Source organism: Talpa europaea (assembly GCF_964194135.1).
Source record: "Talpa europaea genome assembly, chromosome: 1".
NCBI lineage: Eukaryota > Metazoa > Chordata > Mammalia > Eulipotyphla > Talpidae > Talpa > Talpa europaea.
In genome coordinates, this window is record NC_140073.1 from 114,285,062 (window position 1) to 114,300,763 (window position 15,702).

The 15,702-nt window shown below is 38.7% G+C and overlaps 1 protein-coding gene across 1 annotated transcript in view; it reads right to left on the reverse strand.

Annotated features, from left to right (window-relative positions):
* Nucleotides 1-15,702, reverse strand: part of PDE11A (phosphodiesterase 11A) — a gene marked incomplete at its 3' end in the record, with an annotated part of 328,181 nt that overhangs the window by 42,390 nt on the left and 270,089 nt on the right. Inside the window, exons 16-17 of the mRNA XM_084238078.1 lie at nucleotides 7,437-7,514; nucleotides 1,865-1,928 (exon numbers count right to left, since the gene is read on the reverse strand). Of these exons, the coding sequence (XP_084094204.1) occupies nucleotides 1,865-1,928; nucleotides 7,437-7,514 (142 nt within the window). The remainder of the gene's footprint in view (nucleotides 1-1,864; nucleotides 1,929-7,436; nucleotides 7,515-15,702) is intronic.

Consider the following 15,702-nt stretch of genomic DNA (forward strand, 5'->3'; position numbering starts at 1 on the left):
ACAGTGACTGATGGAACATTTGGGTCATCTCCTTTGGGGAGAGGATGATTCTATTGTGCTTACAGGAAGGAAAGTGAATCACATTTGTGGTGACTGGAAGGGCAGACAATGGCATTAATTAATATTTCTAACTTGCTTCTTCTGGGTATGTGAAAGGGTTATACTTCCTGGTTGGGTGGGATCTTATGACAAGTTATAACCAATGAATTGTTGGGAGGCATTTAATTGCCAGTGTAAGACTTGCCAGAGCCTCTTACTGAATGACCTGGACAGTCCAGCCCCATTTCAAAATGACCTCTTTGTCGGTGCCACTGACCCTGGATGCACACTTCTGTGAACAATTTGTTGGCATAAGTCACTGAGATTTTGGGTTTAGATATAACATAGCCTATTGTGCTGACACATTTGCATCATTAAAAAATTTTGATTGATGCATCCTGTGTAAGAAACCATAAAGGACTCTGAAGAATGAAAAATTTGTAGCCCCAAATGCTAGGATTTGAATATCTAGCTCTACTATTCTGCACCTGGTGACCTCAGGCAACTTATCCTTTCTCAGATTCATTTTCCCCATTTGTGAAACAGGGATAACAACTGTATTGATTTCATAAGGCTGCCCTAAATTACCACAAATTTGGTGGCTTAAAACAACAAGAATTTCGTTTCTTGTAATTCTGGAAGTTAGAAGTTCAACATCAATTCACTGGACAGAAATCAAGTTGTTGGGAGGACTGTGCTTCCTCTGGAGACTCCAGAGGAGAATCTGATCTTTGCCTTGCTCAGCCTCTGATGGCTGCCAGCTTTCCTTTGCTTGTGGCCACATTACTCTACTCTGCCTTATCTTCACTTTGTCTTCTTTTCTGGACATGTAAGCTCCCTGTGCCTTTCTCTTATAAGCACACTTGTGATCAGATTTAGGGTTCATCTGGATAATACAGGATGATGATGATGGTATGCTTGATGATTCTTAATCATATCTGCAAAGATTCTTTTCCTTCTAAGGTAATGGTTACAGTTTCCAGAAATTAGGATGTGATATATTTGAGTTTCCATTGTTAACTGTGCCTATCTCAAAGGGAATCTTAAGGATTAAATGAGGTAATGCATATAAAGCAGTCATTTCATATTAGTTATTTAGTCAATAAAAGTTACTTATAATATTAGTCATTTACTAAACAAATACTTGTTGTTATATGAATCTTATATTCTCTAAAATTGTTCTGTCTTAAGATACCAAGTTATTATTTTAGATCCCATAGTCTACCCAGTAGGTACCTCATGAAACTTAAAGATGATTAACCTCCAAATACTATCGGTTATCAAGGATCTTAAGTTGGGCAGTCACAGAACTGAAAACTATTCCTGTTCTAGAACTAACACTTTTTGGCAGCAAAACCAGGCATGTTTAATTTAATAAATTTAATTGAATATTGCACACTTTGATCAAAGAGCTCTCTGATCTTTAAACAGTCTTTAGAAAAATAGAATTTTCTTTTTACTTCCTTTATTTTTCAGATGTAAGAAACTGGACCTTGTATTAAACTTGATTACCTATTCAAAAACATTTTTTAAAGTCTTGCCTTAAGAAATGGCCAAAGTATTATTTGGATTTAGTGTATTAAAATAAAAAACAAACAAACAAACAATACCACCTTAGAGACAGAAATACTATTACACAGTAGAAGCATGATAAAGACTATGCAATAAAATATGTCATGCTTAAGCCTCCTGCTATTTTTTATACCATGTTAATACTGATGCAAATTGACTATGGTTTCGGAACCTGGTAGTCAGAGCTCTGGGAATATTGCCCCCCCACCCGCTTTCCCTCCACTGCTGAGCCCTGCCATTAATCACCACTTGCCTGTCTCGAGATCTCCCACGGTTTGGTCACGGCTCCAAGGTCACAGGCTGTCATTAACATTGATCTGAAAAACAGAACCATACAAAACAGCCTGAATAATCTTTTGTTGCATTCCTAAACAAACCCATCCTAGATACATAAATAAATAAAATGGAAAGAAGGCTAGCTCACATCTTCTTTTCCTCAACAAGGGACACTCTGTTTATGGTCCCGTGTTTAGCATGTCTGTCACGTGGCCACACTGCTTGGGAAGACAAAGCTTGCACATACCCTGGGGTGGCCCTTTTGTTTTGTCTACAGCAGATCAAGGAAGGCAAAGCACTCCCTTCTCTATACCTGAGCTAAGCAAGCTCCTCTCAGAATAGTTTGTAGTGGACAATGCTTTTGATTTTTGATTATCAGCAAGGGAATCAGTGTAAAATACTATATGGAGCTGATGAATCTACTTACCAATTTATTGCTCATTTATGGGATGGAAGAAAGTTTATACAAAAAGGCGAGGCTCATGCCACCTTAGCATCTGCTCTGTGGAGCTAAGATTTATAGGGGAAAGTCACACTTTCCTTCCAGTTTACTACCTGGCTGCAACCATGCTTTATATGCATTATGAAGAAGAAACATATTCAGTTACAACTTTCATTAATTTGGGCACATAAGAAAGCACAGGAGAGATGTGAATCCAGTTTTTGAGCAGCAGATTTCTATTGCGTTTTACTAGAAATCATACCGACACAAAAACAGGGAAACAATTCAAATTGCAGATAGCTGTGGTGCTTATCGTTTGATATGACAGGAGGAGGGAAATAAGGCATACTCTGTCCAAAATCTGCTTTCTTTGTATGGAAACCAGCAGGGTGTGATGAAAAGCAGTAAAGGGTCTGAGCTGGGAAAGCACATCGTGGCTGACTCTTTTGGGAGAAAGGGTGTGCTGTTAAAGGTCAGAGGGCTGTCCTGATGTCAGGTGTTAACATTTATACCCAGCAGGTTCCAGTGCTGGGGAAACATGTCTGCTGCCCAGATGGCAGAGCAAGCCTTGATGGCGGTGGGGCTTGTGTAACTTCCCCAGGAAGCTCCTCGTGGGAAGAAGGAGAGGGCAGATAACAATAGGTCATTCAGAATACAACCAGCAGCCCTCCAAGTCAGGCAGCATCTAACAGCAGACACCCCTGCGCTGTGCACTAGCTAGGGAGAGACACATCTGTCTGGCCATCATATTTGATCTTCTGTCACGAGTCTCTACAGTGCTCACTGTATGCCTGCTTCTGTATTAAGTGCTTTCCCAGCTAAATAATAGCGACTAAAGTCCAACCAAATGAATCCTTGGCACAACTCTCAGTGATAGGTGCTATTGCTCCTGTCTTCCTGAGAGGTAAATGGAAGAGGTAAATGGAGGTAAATTAGCAACAGACTCAGGAGTCTGTACTTATCACAAGGCTACCAGGCCCTTCATGCTACACTCCGGCATCTCATTTTGGGTTCTGCTGGTACCAGAGTGGGAGGCTGTAGGAAATGCATTGCAATTTGCATTCCCTCTCCTGTGGAGGAAATAATCTGTGAGGTTGCCTATTTGTACCATAACTTGGATAATTACTTAGCTTCCATCTGCTTAATAATTCAAAGCTTACTTCTCAAATTCATATGGCCACTAATCTGTCAATCAACAAGTTTATTGAGAATCTGCTAGATGCTCAAATGCTGATAACTCTTTTTTTTTTAAAGATTTATTTATTGATGCATACAAGAACTGGGGTACAGGCCACAGGTTTGGGGGGCGGTGAGAGGATTCACCAGAGACAGAGTGGGGAGCAGAACAGGCAGCTTGACTGAGGGGAGCAGCGAGTGGGGGACTGAACTCAGGCTGTTGTGGTGCTAGCACTAAGCCTTAACCCCTAAGCTTAACCCCAGGGAGGGCACCACCTGTTTTATTTTTGAGCACCACATAATTCAAGTCCAATTTACAGATCGGTGGTGCCAGTTCACTCAGTGCTATTGAAGGAATGAATGAAAGGCTGAGGAAGACATGCTATTTCTATCCTCGGTGAGGTATATGAAGAAGAGGGGATTCCTAGAGTATCTGATCATGTTTATCAGCCCCTCTTCTCCTTTATTTCAATAATGATCTTGTCATAATTGTTTTTTTTATTTATTCTCTAGTTTTAAAATAATTAACAGCTTAGAAGGATTACATTCAAGTTTTAAAGTTATATATTCAAATTCAGTAAAAGATTTCATGTATGAAGTGAATTTTTCACTTATCAGACAAAAATATTACTTCTTGCAGTTTGTACTGTTTCACTATTTTAAATCTTAAACATGAATAAAACCCCCAAAACTGGTCACAGAAAATGACAGAATTGAAGTAACGCAAGTTATGTTTCTTCTTCTTTAGCATCATTGTACTATCGTTGTTTACTCTGAATATACTGCTTGAAAGCAGGAATGTGATGTTCTACAGGGTTTGCAGAGGAAGTCTATACCCAGAGCGAGTGCAGAAGGTTCCAAACCATTAGGAACTTACTCGAGAGTGTACCATGTCCCTTGTGTCAGGGGCTGACCATGTAAATGGGCATTCTTGAAATTAGCTTAATGTACAACATATGCACAATGAAAGGATAAATAATAACGTGCTAATTTGAAGCTTTTGTATCAATTATTTTGGTACTCAACAGAAATTTCATCAATTGTTTAGAATTTAGACCAACAAATGATTTTTTCAGGGGGGAAAGCATCTCATCACTGACATTGTTTAGATTTACAGGCACATGGCAAGGATAAGCAGACCAACTCTTAGTTGATTTTATTACTGTTTTCAAATTCTCTGAGTGCTCCCAGAGCTTCCCTCCTGCCCCCTGCCCTTGTGTACATGGCCAGAATCTAACCATAAATGCAGGAAAGAGGGCAAAGCAGGGGGGTGGTGTGGAGCCCCTGGAGAACTTCTATTTTACATACTGTGCTTCCAGATAAAATTCTCCTTAAAGAAGAGGTTCCCTGCTCCCAAAATGTAAAAATGACTGCAGGAAAACATCCAGGCGGAGATGCAGAATGAATGCCAGCATTTTAGAGTTTGTGCTCAGAAGTCAGACCCCAGAAACCAGGTATTGTATTGAGAAGAATTAGGATTGGAAACCTAACTCAACCCCCCACCCCCCTCCAGTGAGGGATGGGGGATAAGAGACTATAAAAAATAGGCCCTTGGGGGTAGTTAGTTTTAAAGGATAGCAGGAGAGGAGGTAGGGCTGGAGAAGGACAAAAAGGAGATAGAAGAATCAGAAGAAAGAAAATTCAGAAGAGCATGACTGCACCATTCAAGACAAGAGAGTTTTAAGAAAGGAAAGGCCAACAACACAGGAGCTGTGAGGAGATCAAGGAAGCGGAATAAAACAAAGGTCATAGGATTTTATCCTTGGCTGTGATTGGTGAATTTCAGAAGGAGCAGCCATCACATTTCTTAGGCTAAATTCCTTAGCAGAGGAATGGGTAAATACTTTGTGGTCAGCCCATACTTTAGAGCACTATGCAACACAAAAAGATGCCAAAGTATGGGCATAGAAAGAATTTCAAGGCATCTAACTGAGTGAACAAATAAATTCAGACTGACAAATAAATATATAATTTACTTTAAAACAAATAAATCCATACTAAATGGTATGTTTCTTAAGGGAATATACGGTCTGGAAAGACACAGCACACAGATAACGGAGGGTGGCTTTTCGAACGTGTGGGAAATGGAGGTGGAGCTCCAAGATTCGGGGGTTTATATGTGATGTTTAAACTTGTTGCAAAAAAAAAACATGCTCCTGTAATTAAAATTTATTTACAATGAAAGAAATTGCCCTGCAAGAAGTTAGGAGGCATGTTGAATGAAGTTTGGCATTGAAGGGAGGGGGAAAACTATAATTGGATCTTGAGGCATTTTTCAGGGATGACTGTTTTTAACTGAGGGGATGGAAGTATATTTTTAGGCTGAGAAAGGGCATGATGGGAAAAAAAAGCAACCCAGAGTTTGAAAATGCAAGTCAAAGGAGTATACTTGATATAGCGAGGTGGGAGTGGGGGCTGGGGGCGGTGCTGGGAATGGAATTAGGACACAAGAGGAAGTGTTAGTCTTGACGGAATCCTTTCCTATTCTCCACACCCAATAGAAAGGATGAAGAAAAGATCTGTAAAGATGATACAGAGAAATATTAATGCAGAAACACAGTAGAAATAGAGGGCTCTCAGTGACAAGGCCTCAGGAAAGTGTGAGGGAGATGAGCTGCACAGGGAAGGAGGCAGGCAGAGTTTCACCTATGGTTATGGGCAAGGACCCTGCTGGGCAAGGGGATTCCTTGGGGTAGAGCAGGCACAGTGAGTCCATAAGCTTTCCTCCTAAGCTTCCTCAGAGCTTTCCTAATAATATTCAGAGGAAGGGCGCAGATGACCTGGTATGGGTAAGGTGCGGATAGTGCTAAGGTGTGGTGTGAGAAAGGAATAGGGCAGCTCCTGGCATGATGTTATTTCATTCAACATCATTTTAATATGAAGTTGGCAAGGGGAAAAAAAGCAGATTCCTGGCTGGGGTCAGAGTTGTGTGGAGTGTGCACATTCTCTCCATGTCTGCGAGGGTTTTGCCCAGTACTTGTTTTTTTTTCTCCCACATCACAACAGTGTATACTTAGGCTCATGACATTTCTCCCATGTCCCAGTCTGAGTGTGTGTGTGTCTTTGTGTGTGTGCACGCACACGTGCATGTGCTGCCTGTGATGGAAGGACTTCCCGTCCTGGGTTGACTCCTCCCTTGAGCCCTGAGCTGCCAGGATAGGTTCTGGCCACTCAGGACTCTGAACCGGAACAAGCTGGTTAGAAAAAGAATACGTGAATAATGAATACAAATGATTGTTTAATATTATAAATGTTTTAAGTTTTTATTTAGAAGTGATATTTTTGTGCTCAGAAATATGCCCTAGGAACATAGCTCTTGTTTTTATCAATTACTCTATGGCAAAATTGGTTTTGGTATACCTCATTTTGCTTCAGGAAAGTTTTGAAACCCCTGTCGATGTTATGTAAGGACTTACTGCAGTGCCTGACCATCTGGAAGGGCTGCAGTAACATGATGCTTTGCTGCTGTCCTTTTTAAACAACAGGAAAGAAGTTCTGTGAACAGGCTACAATAGACTCATTGCCACCGCCAGAATTGTTCTGATGAGTTTCTATCTACAACGCCTATTGTTTTATAAAAACAAGTTCTTTGTACATCCCTTCTCTGATGTTCAAGAACCCTATTCATCCTCAACTTGCACCCCTACCTCTTTTCCCCCACAGGAAAAGAAAAAGTCATGATTTACTGAAGCTGAACCAATTGAACATCATTTTCTAATTAAAGACAAATTTATGGAGGGGGGCAAAAATATAACTTAGAAGACAAAAACACATTATCTTTCCTCTAATTATTTGACTAATCTCTGAATGTTTTTAATGTAATTTAGGATTTATTACTTTAAAAATCACATCTGTGCTTTTAGCACTGTCAGAAAAGTGTTGCTAAATCTTCAAATAATGAAGAAACACATAAACAAGAACTCTTTCTTACCGAAATATATCACGATGACTTTTGATGTTCCAATCATATTCTCCTTTACTGACAAGTTCAAAGAATTCAGTTCTCCTCCTGCACAAAATCAAATGAAGAAAGAAAGAAAAAAAAAAGGCAATGAAATTTCTCAGTCTGTGGGGTGACATAAACACATTTATGGGAAAATATAAGACCACCTGAACCAAGTAACTTAATATTTGAAATCATGAGACTAAAGTGCTATCAAAATAAATCACTTTTTAAAAAATGTTGAGGCTTCAAGAAAAAGCCACAATCATTTCTGAATGTATTTACAACAGAGGAGATTATTGAGCCATAAAACAGAAAAACAATGTGGTCTGCATTTAGGATTACTTGCTGTGAAGCCCTTAAGACACTTATTGAAAGTCAGAGAAGGGAGGCAAGGACAAATAAAAAGTGGGAACAGTTTTGGGTTGTTCTTGTATCATCCAACACAGAACTGAGCTGTATGATGATCCAAGATAAGATAAACCCCCAGCAGTATATTCAGGACAAATTCTTTTTTCTAGATAAGAAAATAACTATTTCACTATTTTAATGCTTAAACACATAGGCTTTGGAATCAGAAATAACTATTTAAACAATGATTCAATCACCTACTTGCTGTGCAACTTTGGGAAGTTAATTAAAGCTTCTGATCCTCAAGTTTCTAATCTCTAATTTGGAGATTATATTTGCTAGCTCACAGAGGTATCATGAGGATAAATGAGGTGAAATGTGCAAAGCATTTAGCAAAGTGTCTGCATATTTTAAGTGCTCAATGCACACACATGCGGATATACATTTGGAGCTATATAGACACAGAAAAGACAAGAAAAGATATCTAAATAAGAAAAATTTATTTCTGTTTCAAAACTTTAACCTAGTGATAGGACTTCTCATTTTTACAGTGAAAAAGAAGAAAAACAAATCACCATTTTGATTCTTTAAGAATAATTTTCCAAGGTTTCACATTCTTGGCACTGTCTAATGATAGAATAAAGGCCTGATAATTTCTCAAAGTGCATCCCATAAAATGCCAGGCTTAGGAGGTGCTCCATGCAAAGGGATTTCCTGACAAGTGGGTTGAAGAAAAGGTGCCTGTAATATACTTCTCTCCGAGAGTCACCACCCACATGGCCTCTTAGTGGCTGAGAATTACTGAGATAGGAAAGCCTGTGTAACCTTACTTAACCACAGAATGCTATCGCATTGATGTCTTAAAGAATACTTTGGAAGATACTTGGTAAGTATCCACCATTTATGGTGGAAATCAGAGTAGGATCTTAGACACTCAGTACTGACCCACTTTAGTTTGGGGAGGGGAAAGGATGTGCTGCTGAGTGCAACTGGCTCCTCTGTTTCTGGCCTGGAGTGCCCATTGCCAGCTAACCCACTATATGGACTACTTGTCATCTGGTCAGACTGACTTCTCAACTTACCTATAAGTGTGTGTGTGGGGGGGGGGTTGGTCAAGAAGACAAATAAGTGTCTCACTTCCTTATTTGGTATAGGTCCTAGCATTAAAGAGTAACAGCAAATGCGATGGATCTATCTTGTACGATTGATGGGAGAATTATATGAAATGACTTATGTAAGACACTTAGCAGAGTGTGTGGCACATAGACATAGGTGCTCAGTAAGGATTAGCTACTGTTATGAAATGCCAAAGAGTTGAGTTCATTGGCCCAAGGTTTTACACCAATTGGGTGGCAGAGCTGGGATATAAATGCAACCTGTTGAAATAACTGTTGCTCCAAGCCCAGTGTGTCCTCAGAGCAGAGAGAAAGGTACTTGGCTTAGCTTGGAGTGTCATGGAAGATCTCAGTCATCATCTCTGTCATCACATGCCCATGTGTGTCATTTCAAGCCTCTAAGTTATCACTAGAATGCAAGATACTTGAGGACAAAGATTTGGGATACTCGGTGACTGCAACAGTGCCTGACATGCAGAAGGGGCTCAGTGAATATGTGTTAAATTGATGTGCATGAAAATGATTATCTCAGAAGCCTATTCATTTTAAAAGGTAACTCCACAGTCTCTGGTTTCATCTAGATTCTAATTGTTCTGGAGTCTTAACAGCTGCCATTTAGCTGCCACATTGAACCAAATGGATAACATAACATGAGGGAAATTTAAGAATATCTTTCCTGGCCAATGGCTGACCCTCTCCACTATTGTTAAGTCTACCGGGGTATGTTCGCTACATGAGAAATAACATCATTAATGCAGAATGGAGGCATATTAACTAGGTGGCTAGCTCAATTCATAAAAGTAATTTTTTTAAATGCAAATCTATGATATGACAACTGAATGGCACCGTAAGAATAAATTCCCCCATAATGGAAATTTTAATAGCTAGAATTGCTGGTGTGAAGGTCTTAAATCAACTGAGCCCCAAATCGGTCATGTGCATCAGATCGTCATATTATAAGAAAGCTAAATGCCACTGCATCAGGACGAACAGAATATCCTAGTGGATGATGGATAGAGGAGGAGTAGAGAAATCTCTTCATAGGGCACAGAAAAATGTGGTGCACTGATTTTATGTTTCCTATACTGACAGAGTATGGCAATTTCTTAATAGGTTCTATTTATTCTGATGTCCCAGGGTTTGGCTATGGCCTTAGAAGACAACAAGAGACTTCCTTCATTAGTTTTGTCAAAATAAATGTGAGAAAAGTCTAGTCACTCCTGAAACTATGTACATCATGTATCTACTAATAGAGTTAGCCACAGAAATAGTCAAACAAATGCTTTAAAGTTTAAACCAAAGTGCATTTTAAGTTTCTAAAAAGTTCCTGAAAATTAGGCAGCTTAAAAGATCAGGAGATGGGGTAATAATTTTCCTAAGGCTGCAAAAAGGATTTTGAAGTGATGATATGTGAAGGTAACACATATTTATTACACATATTTAATATACTTAAAAGGTATAAAAATGACATCAGATTTAGAGAATATATCTATCCACCACTTTACAGTCCTGTTGAGACCCGCATGCATCTCTTCACTGTTGATTCCGAATTTAAATTGCCTAATTATAAAATCATCTATTTATTTGGAAGATAAAGTCTTCAGGAAAATTTTCAATTTAACTTAGAATGATTTATTTTTCAGGTTGATCAAAATGATGGTGTAATTGAAACTGGGCTTATCCATAGTCACAAAATGCTGTTTTCATTTGGTGATTGTTACAAAAAAACCAAACAACTCATTATAAATGTATTTTATATATACACACAAATGAACAAAAATTCCAGAATGGTACTTAAGCATATATGACTTAAACAAAAATTCTGTTTGTATAATGATTGTGGAGATTTCCTTCAATATTAAGAAAAGTTGTTCTTTCATGTAGAAGGAAATAAAATACTATGGTATCAACTGTTCTTTTCTGATAAAGGCAGCCATTACAGGAAGGTCTTATTTATTTTTTCAAAGTGAACAGTGTGACAGATGCCAAAAAAAAAAAAAAAACCAAAAAAAAAAAACCAAACACCAACAACTCTCCTAGTGCTGCCTCAAAATGAACACATCAAATTTGATTTTCATTAGAATGTAGTTATTTCTTCACAAATAAAACCAAGACCCATATATACACATATACAATTTTTTAGCTCATCTGGAGAAGAATGCCAAGTTAGTTTTTCTTCATAATAATTCTAATTTGAGGACACTCCACATTTGCCTCTCTTGCCACCACCCAGCCTGCCTCACCAGAATCTTTTCATTTCATGAGAAACATTAATTCTCTACAACTGTCTATGGCACCAATTATTTGTTCAGGATCAAGATCTCTAGTTTGTCAGCAGCATCTCATTTCTTCTTTAATTTGCTATCATCAGAAGAGTTTCTTTTTGTATCATCTTTTTCTTGACCAGCTTTCTGAGAATTCAGAAATGCTTCACTCAACTCTGGGCAATCTAAATTTCCTTCATGTTCCCAAGTGTCGTCAACATCTGTCAATCCTTTTTACTTCAGGAAATACTGCACCTTTCCCACCACTACATGTCAGTCCAGTGCTTTCCCCACCATGAATTCTTCACACTCTGCCTCTTCAAATTTTTTACCCTTTCCATTGTGTCTTCTTTCCCTCCTCTTTGCAATGTAATTTTATTGGAGGCCAATTTTAAATTGCGGCCTTGGAAAACTATTGTTCACTGCCCTTGGCAGCCCCAGGTCACGGGTCTGAGGTGTCTCTGACCAGCGTGCCTCAAGCTCTTTCCTTTTCACTTCTGTGTGGGATTCCAAGTACTAGCACAGTCACTTAATGCTTTAGACAACAAGCTATGTATATGGTAGTGGTCCTGGGAGGCTAAACCATAGTACCAAGCTGTGCAGGCGCTATGCCTCTAGGCTTGTGTAATTACACTCTATGGTGTTTGCACAAGGACAAACTTGCCCAACATTGCATTTTGGGTAGCCTGTGTCTGTTAAGTGATGCATGATGATGGTTTATTTACCCATTTCCGGAGAATGAAATATCAGGTTTGTGATTTTGTTGTTTTTTGTTATAGTACATACAAAAACGCTATGAGCAATCTTACACATGTCTCCTTGTCAGTTTGCGGGTGATTTTGCTCTCTGTCTCTCTGCTAGTTTGCCTGTCTTTATAGACATACACTTATGTATGTATGTATGTAAAATTGGTGGGTCATAGAGTAATTTCTATGATTAATTTGGGTTTTCATTTGTAATTGTATACTGTTAGAGGCATATGAGACCTTTGAGAAAAATCTGTTGTAATTCCCTCATTTCACAGATGAGGAAACTCAAGGTAAAGGAAGGTGAAGTGATTTTTCCAGAGTTCCAGAGAAGTTAGGGCAGATATAGGTAGATTCCAAGTCCCCAGTTTCCCACTTCAGGTCTCTGAGATTATAATCTTTGTATAAGTACCGTGCTGACCGATTGTACCACTGGAACATGGAGGTCATCTTTGTAAACTGTGTGTAGCGTGACTTTGTGACCAGATAGCTTACCTGTTGTGAGAAGAACCACCCTTGTGAGATGTAATGAGGGTGCTGCTGTACCAAGGAAGTGCCAAGGACCGAGTACCTGAGCAGGCATCTACCAATGTCTTTCATCATCAAGGGGATGCTCCAAAGGAGAGCTCCAGGGGGCACAGGTCAGGTGGGCAGCCCTTGGCTCCTGGTGGGGTATTTCTGACTGCCTTCTTAGTGGTAATCATTACAGGGCAACGATGTGAAATTCACTATGCCTTTGAGAGGTGAATTTGCCTACATGGCTGCTCCTTTTAGTGTATGTGCATGTATATAGATTTCTATAGTCAACAGCATGAACAGATGGGGAACTGTTAGAAGTAGGAGCACTTTTAAACCTGGGGCTTCTAAAAAGAACATTTGAAAATCCACAAAACTAGATAATCCTTTGTGGACCCAGACTCCTCTGCCATGAGAAACTATCTCATTAACTACTCAAGCAGATCCCTGGGAACCTTGGTTTTCAAGGACAATGGCAAATACCCCAGCCACTGAAAAGCAACTTACTGGAAAATCTCATTTATAATCAGATATGTTTTTATTAGGCTTTTATCCTGCTCTCCTGACATATGTTCCACTCAGAAAAATAGCTGTCTTTAAAAAAGCATCATTTGAACAGAATTGCTAAAATTATCTTCAAAAATAATTCTAAAGATTGGTTACCCACCACCCATCATACATTGAAAATCTTTGTGGTTTGTAATTTATCTGCAAAGTACTTTTTATTTGCAAAACAAACCAACAAAAAAAAAATCACCATTCCTGTGTATGTTTTGATCAGGGTTTTTTTTTTTTTCTTTCAGATTTATCTATCTATATATATATATATATGTGCACATATTCTTTATTTATCTAACTATTCTGATTCTACTAAAAGTACATGAATATTAGAAAGGTTTTACGCTGCAATGGCAACTCATCATTGTGACTCTTGTACAATTGCAGGTCCAGAATGATTAGGCAGGGCGGCAGGAGTGTGGGTACGTGGATGGTATGGAGTGGGTGCAGGGAAGGAGGACATTTATTTTTTCAGTCTTCATACAGCTCTTTCAATAGGCAAATCATACATCTATACATGACTGCTAAATGAAGATTCTTCAGACTTTTCTGGATTTTGGGCATAAAAGCACAAGAGAGGAGCAGAAAGTTAATATTCAGATGTTAATTCCAGTGATTATAACTAAAGAAAAGAGTCACATTTAATTTTGAAAGTGAATTTTCTCCTTGTACTGGTAGCACAAGGGCCAGCAAGGGACTTGAATGAAATGATGTTTTGATGTTGACGACATGAATAAAATTGGCAAAATGCAGGAATGGAAAGATTAGAATGATTTCGAAAGTTGAAAATGGCAGATTAGACAACATGAGAACTTAACTGTTAGTTCTTTCTATTATCACCAGGCAATGAAGTTGCTTAAGGTGTTGCTAGAGAGAGCATGTGCCCCATTACTCCGGCCTTTACTTTATCGGTGGCACTCTTCATGCTGTAGTTTCACATTTTCCTTTCTTCTACACTTTGCTCAGAGCCCTTGCAGGTGAGAACAATGTCTTATCTTTCTGCATTTGTAGCAACTAGCACAGTTCCTTGTCTAAAGTAGGCATTAATAAGTGCCAGTGAATGAATTTATCATGTTTCATTTCAATAGCATGTGGATGGGGATATGGGTATGAATATATGTTCAAGTGCTTTGAAATGCATCAAGAAATACCAAAATATTTCTTCCATCAACTTGCCACAGGGTCTGTTTTCTAACATTAGAATAATTCCAGTGGGCTAATTCATTAGGCTCTGTTGATATAGAAGAATGTTTGGGAAAGAGCAATGTGTAAAGCCCTGTACTATCCATTAATTTATTTTCTTTTCCAATAAGAGTTCTGGCAACTGTAAAAGTTGAAAACACTGAACATAGTGGGCTTTTAATAGACATTTGTTGAATGATGAATGAATGAATATTCCTGTAGCAACAGAATAGTTTGTTGATTTCTGATTGTATTTTTAAAATAAATTTTCTAGCTATTAATCTGATTTTTAAAAGGATGATCAAACTATAAATCCTAACAATCTAAGAAAATTTAGTACAAGTTGCTGTCATCATCAGATGCTTTTAAGAAATGCTAGCTATTGCATCCCTTTAGAAGGACAAAGAAACCATTAGACTGGGAATTTTCTATAATTGCTAATGAATTTTTGTGGCATACAAAGGGAAATGGAAATTTTTCAACTTGAAGATTAGCATGATTAATTTAGAAAACCAACCAGAGAAGCATTGAACACCCAAATGGATTTGTAGAATCTGAATTATTGTATAATTCTCAATTTAAATAGTGGTCTAAGGCAATGTGGCATGGAAATATGAGCATAGACAAGTTGATGACTCGGGTATCCTTACCTATGAGTTGGGGATAATAATATCTACTTTGCAGGTTGATGTAAGAATTCAATATCAAAAAGTTAAAAATTTTAGAGCTTGTTATATCAGGCAGTGTGTTGGGTTTTAGGGGTCCCAGAATGAGTTAAAGAGTGATATGTCTGCATTCATGGAACTCCCATTCTAGGGGCAATACAGGGAGTACCACAATGCTTAGAACAGGTAGTGAGCAAAGCAGGTACCTGGTAGGAGAGTGTTACATGATCACAGCCTGTGGGGGATGGCTACTAAACTATAATTGCTACCTGACAACACCAACCTATATTAAAGCTAAAAGAACTGTCAACTTATGATGCCCAACTTAGCCCAGCTACAAATAAAAACCTCTTATTGCAGTCTCAGCCCACCAGACAACTGAGCAACTCTGCCTGGGCGCCTCTTCTCCCACCCCTGAGCTGCCCTGTGGTGGAGTCTGCAGTTAGTGGAGCTGCTATGGGCTGCTACCTAGTGGGTTTGGAACTGGCTTCAGCCATGGGCATATCCAGCTGACTCCTGCTCCTACTGCCCAAGTGTTCCCAGGACTGGCCTCAGTTTTCCCATTAGTGCTCTTACACCAACAATTATATAACTTCAAAGAGAATGGCTGAATAGTTAAAAACATTTTGGAGTCCAACTTCTTGGCTTGAGCTTCAACTTTACCATTCAACATGGTCAACAATTTACTGAATCTCTCCAAACCTCATTTTCCTCATATGTATTATGAGGTCAATAATATTACCAATTCATTAGGGCTGGTTTTAAATATTAACTGGAATAATGTGAATACAAAGTTCCTAAGGAAGCATTCAGGAAATATTAGTTGTTTTATTACTAATTGTGGAAGTTGCATAGGT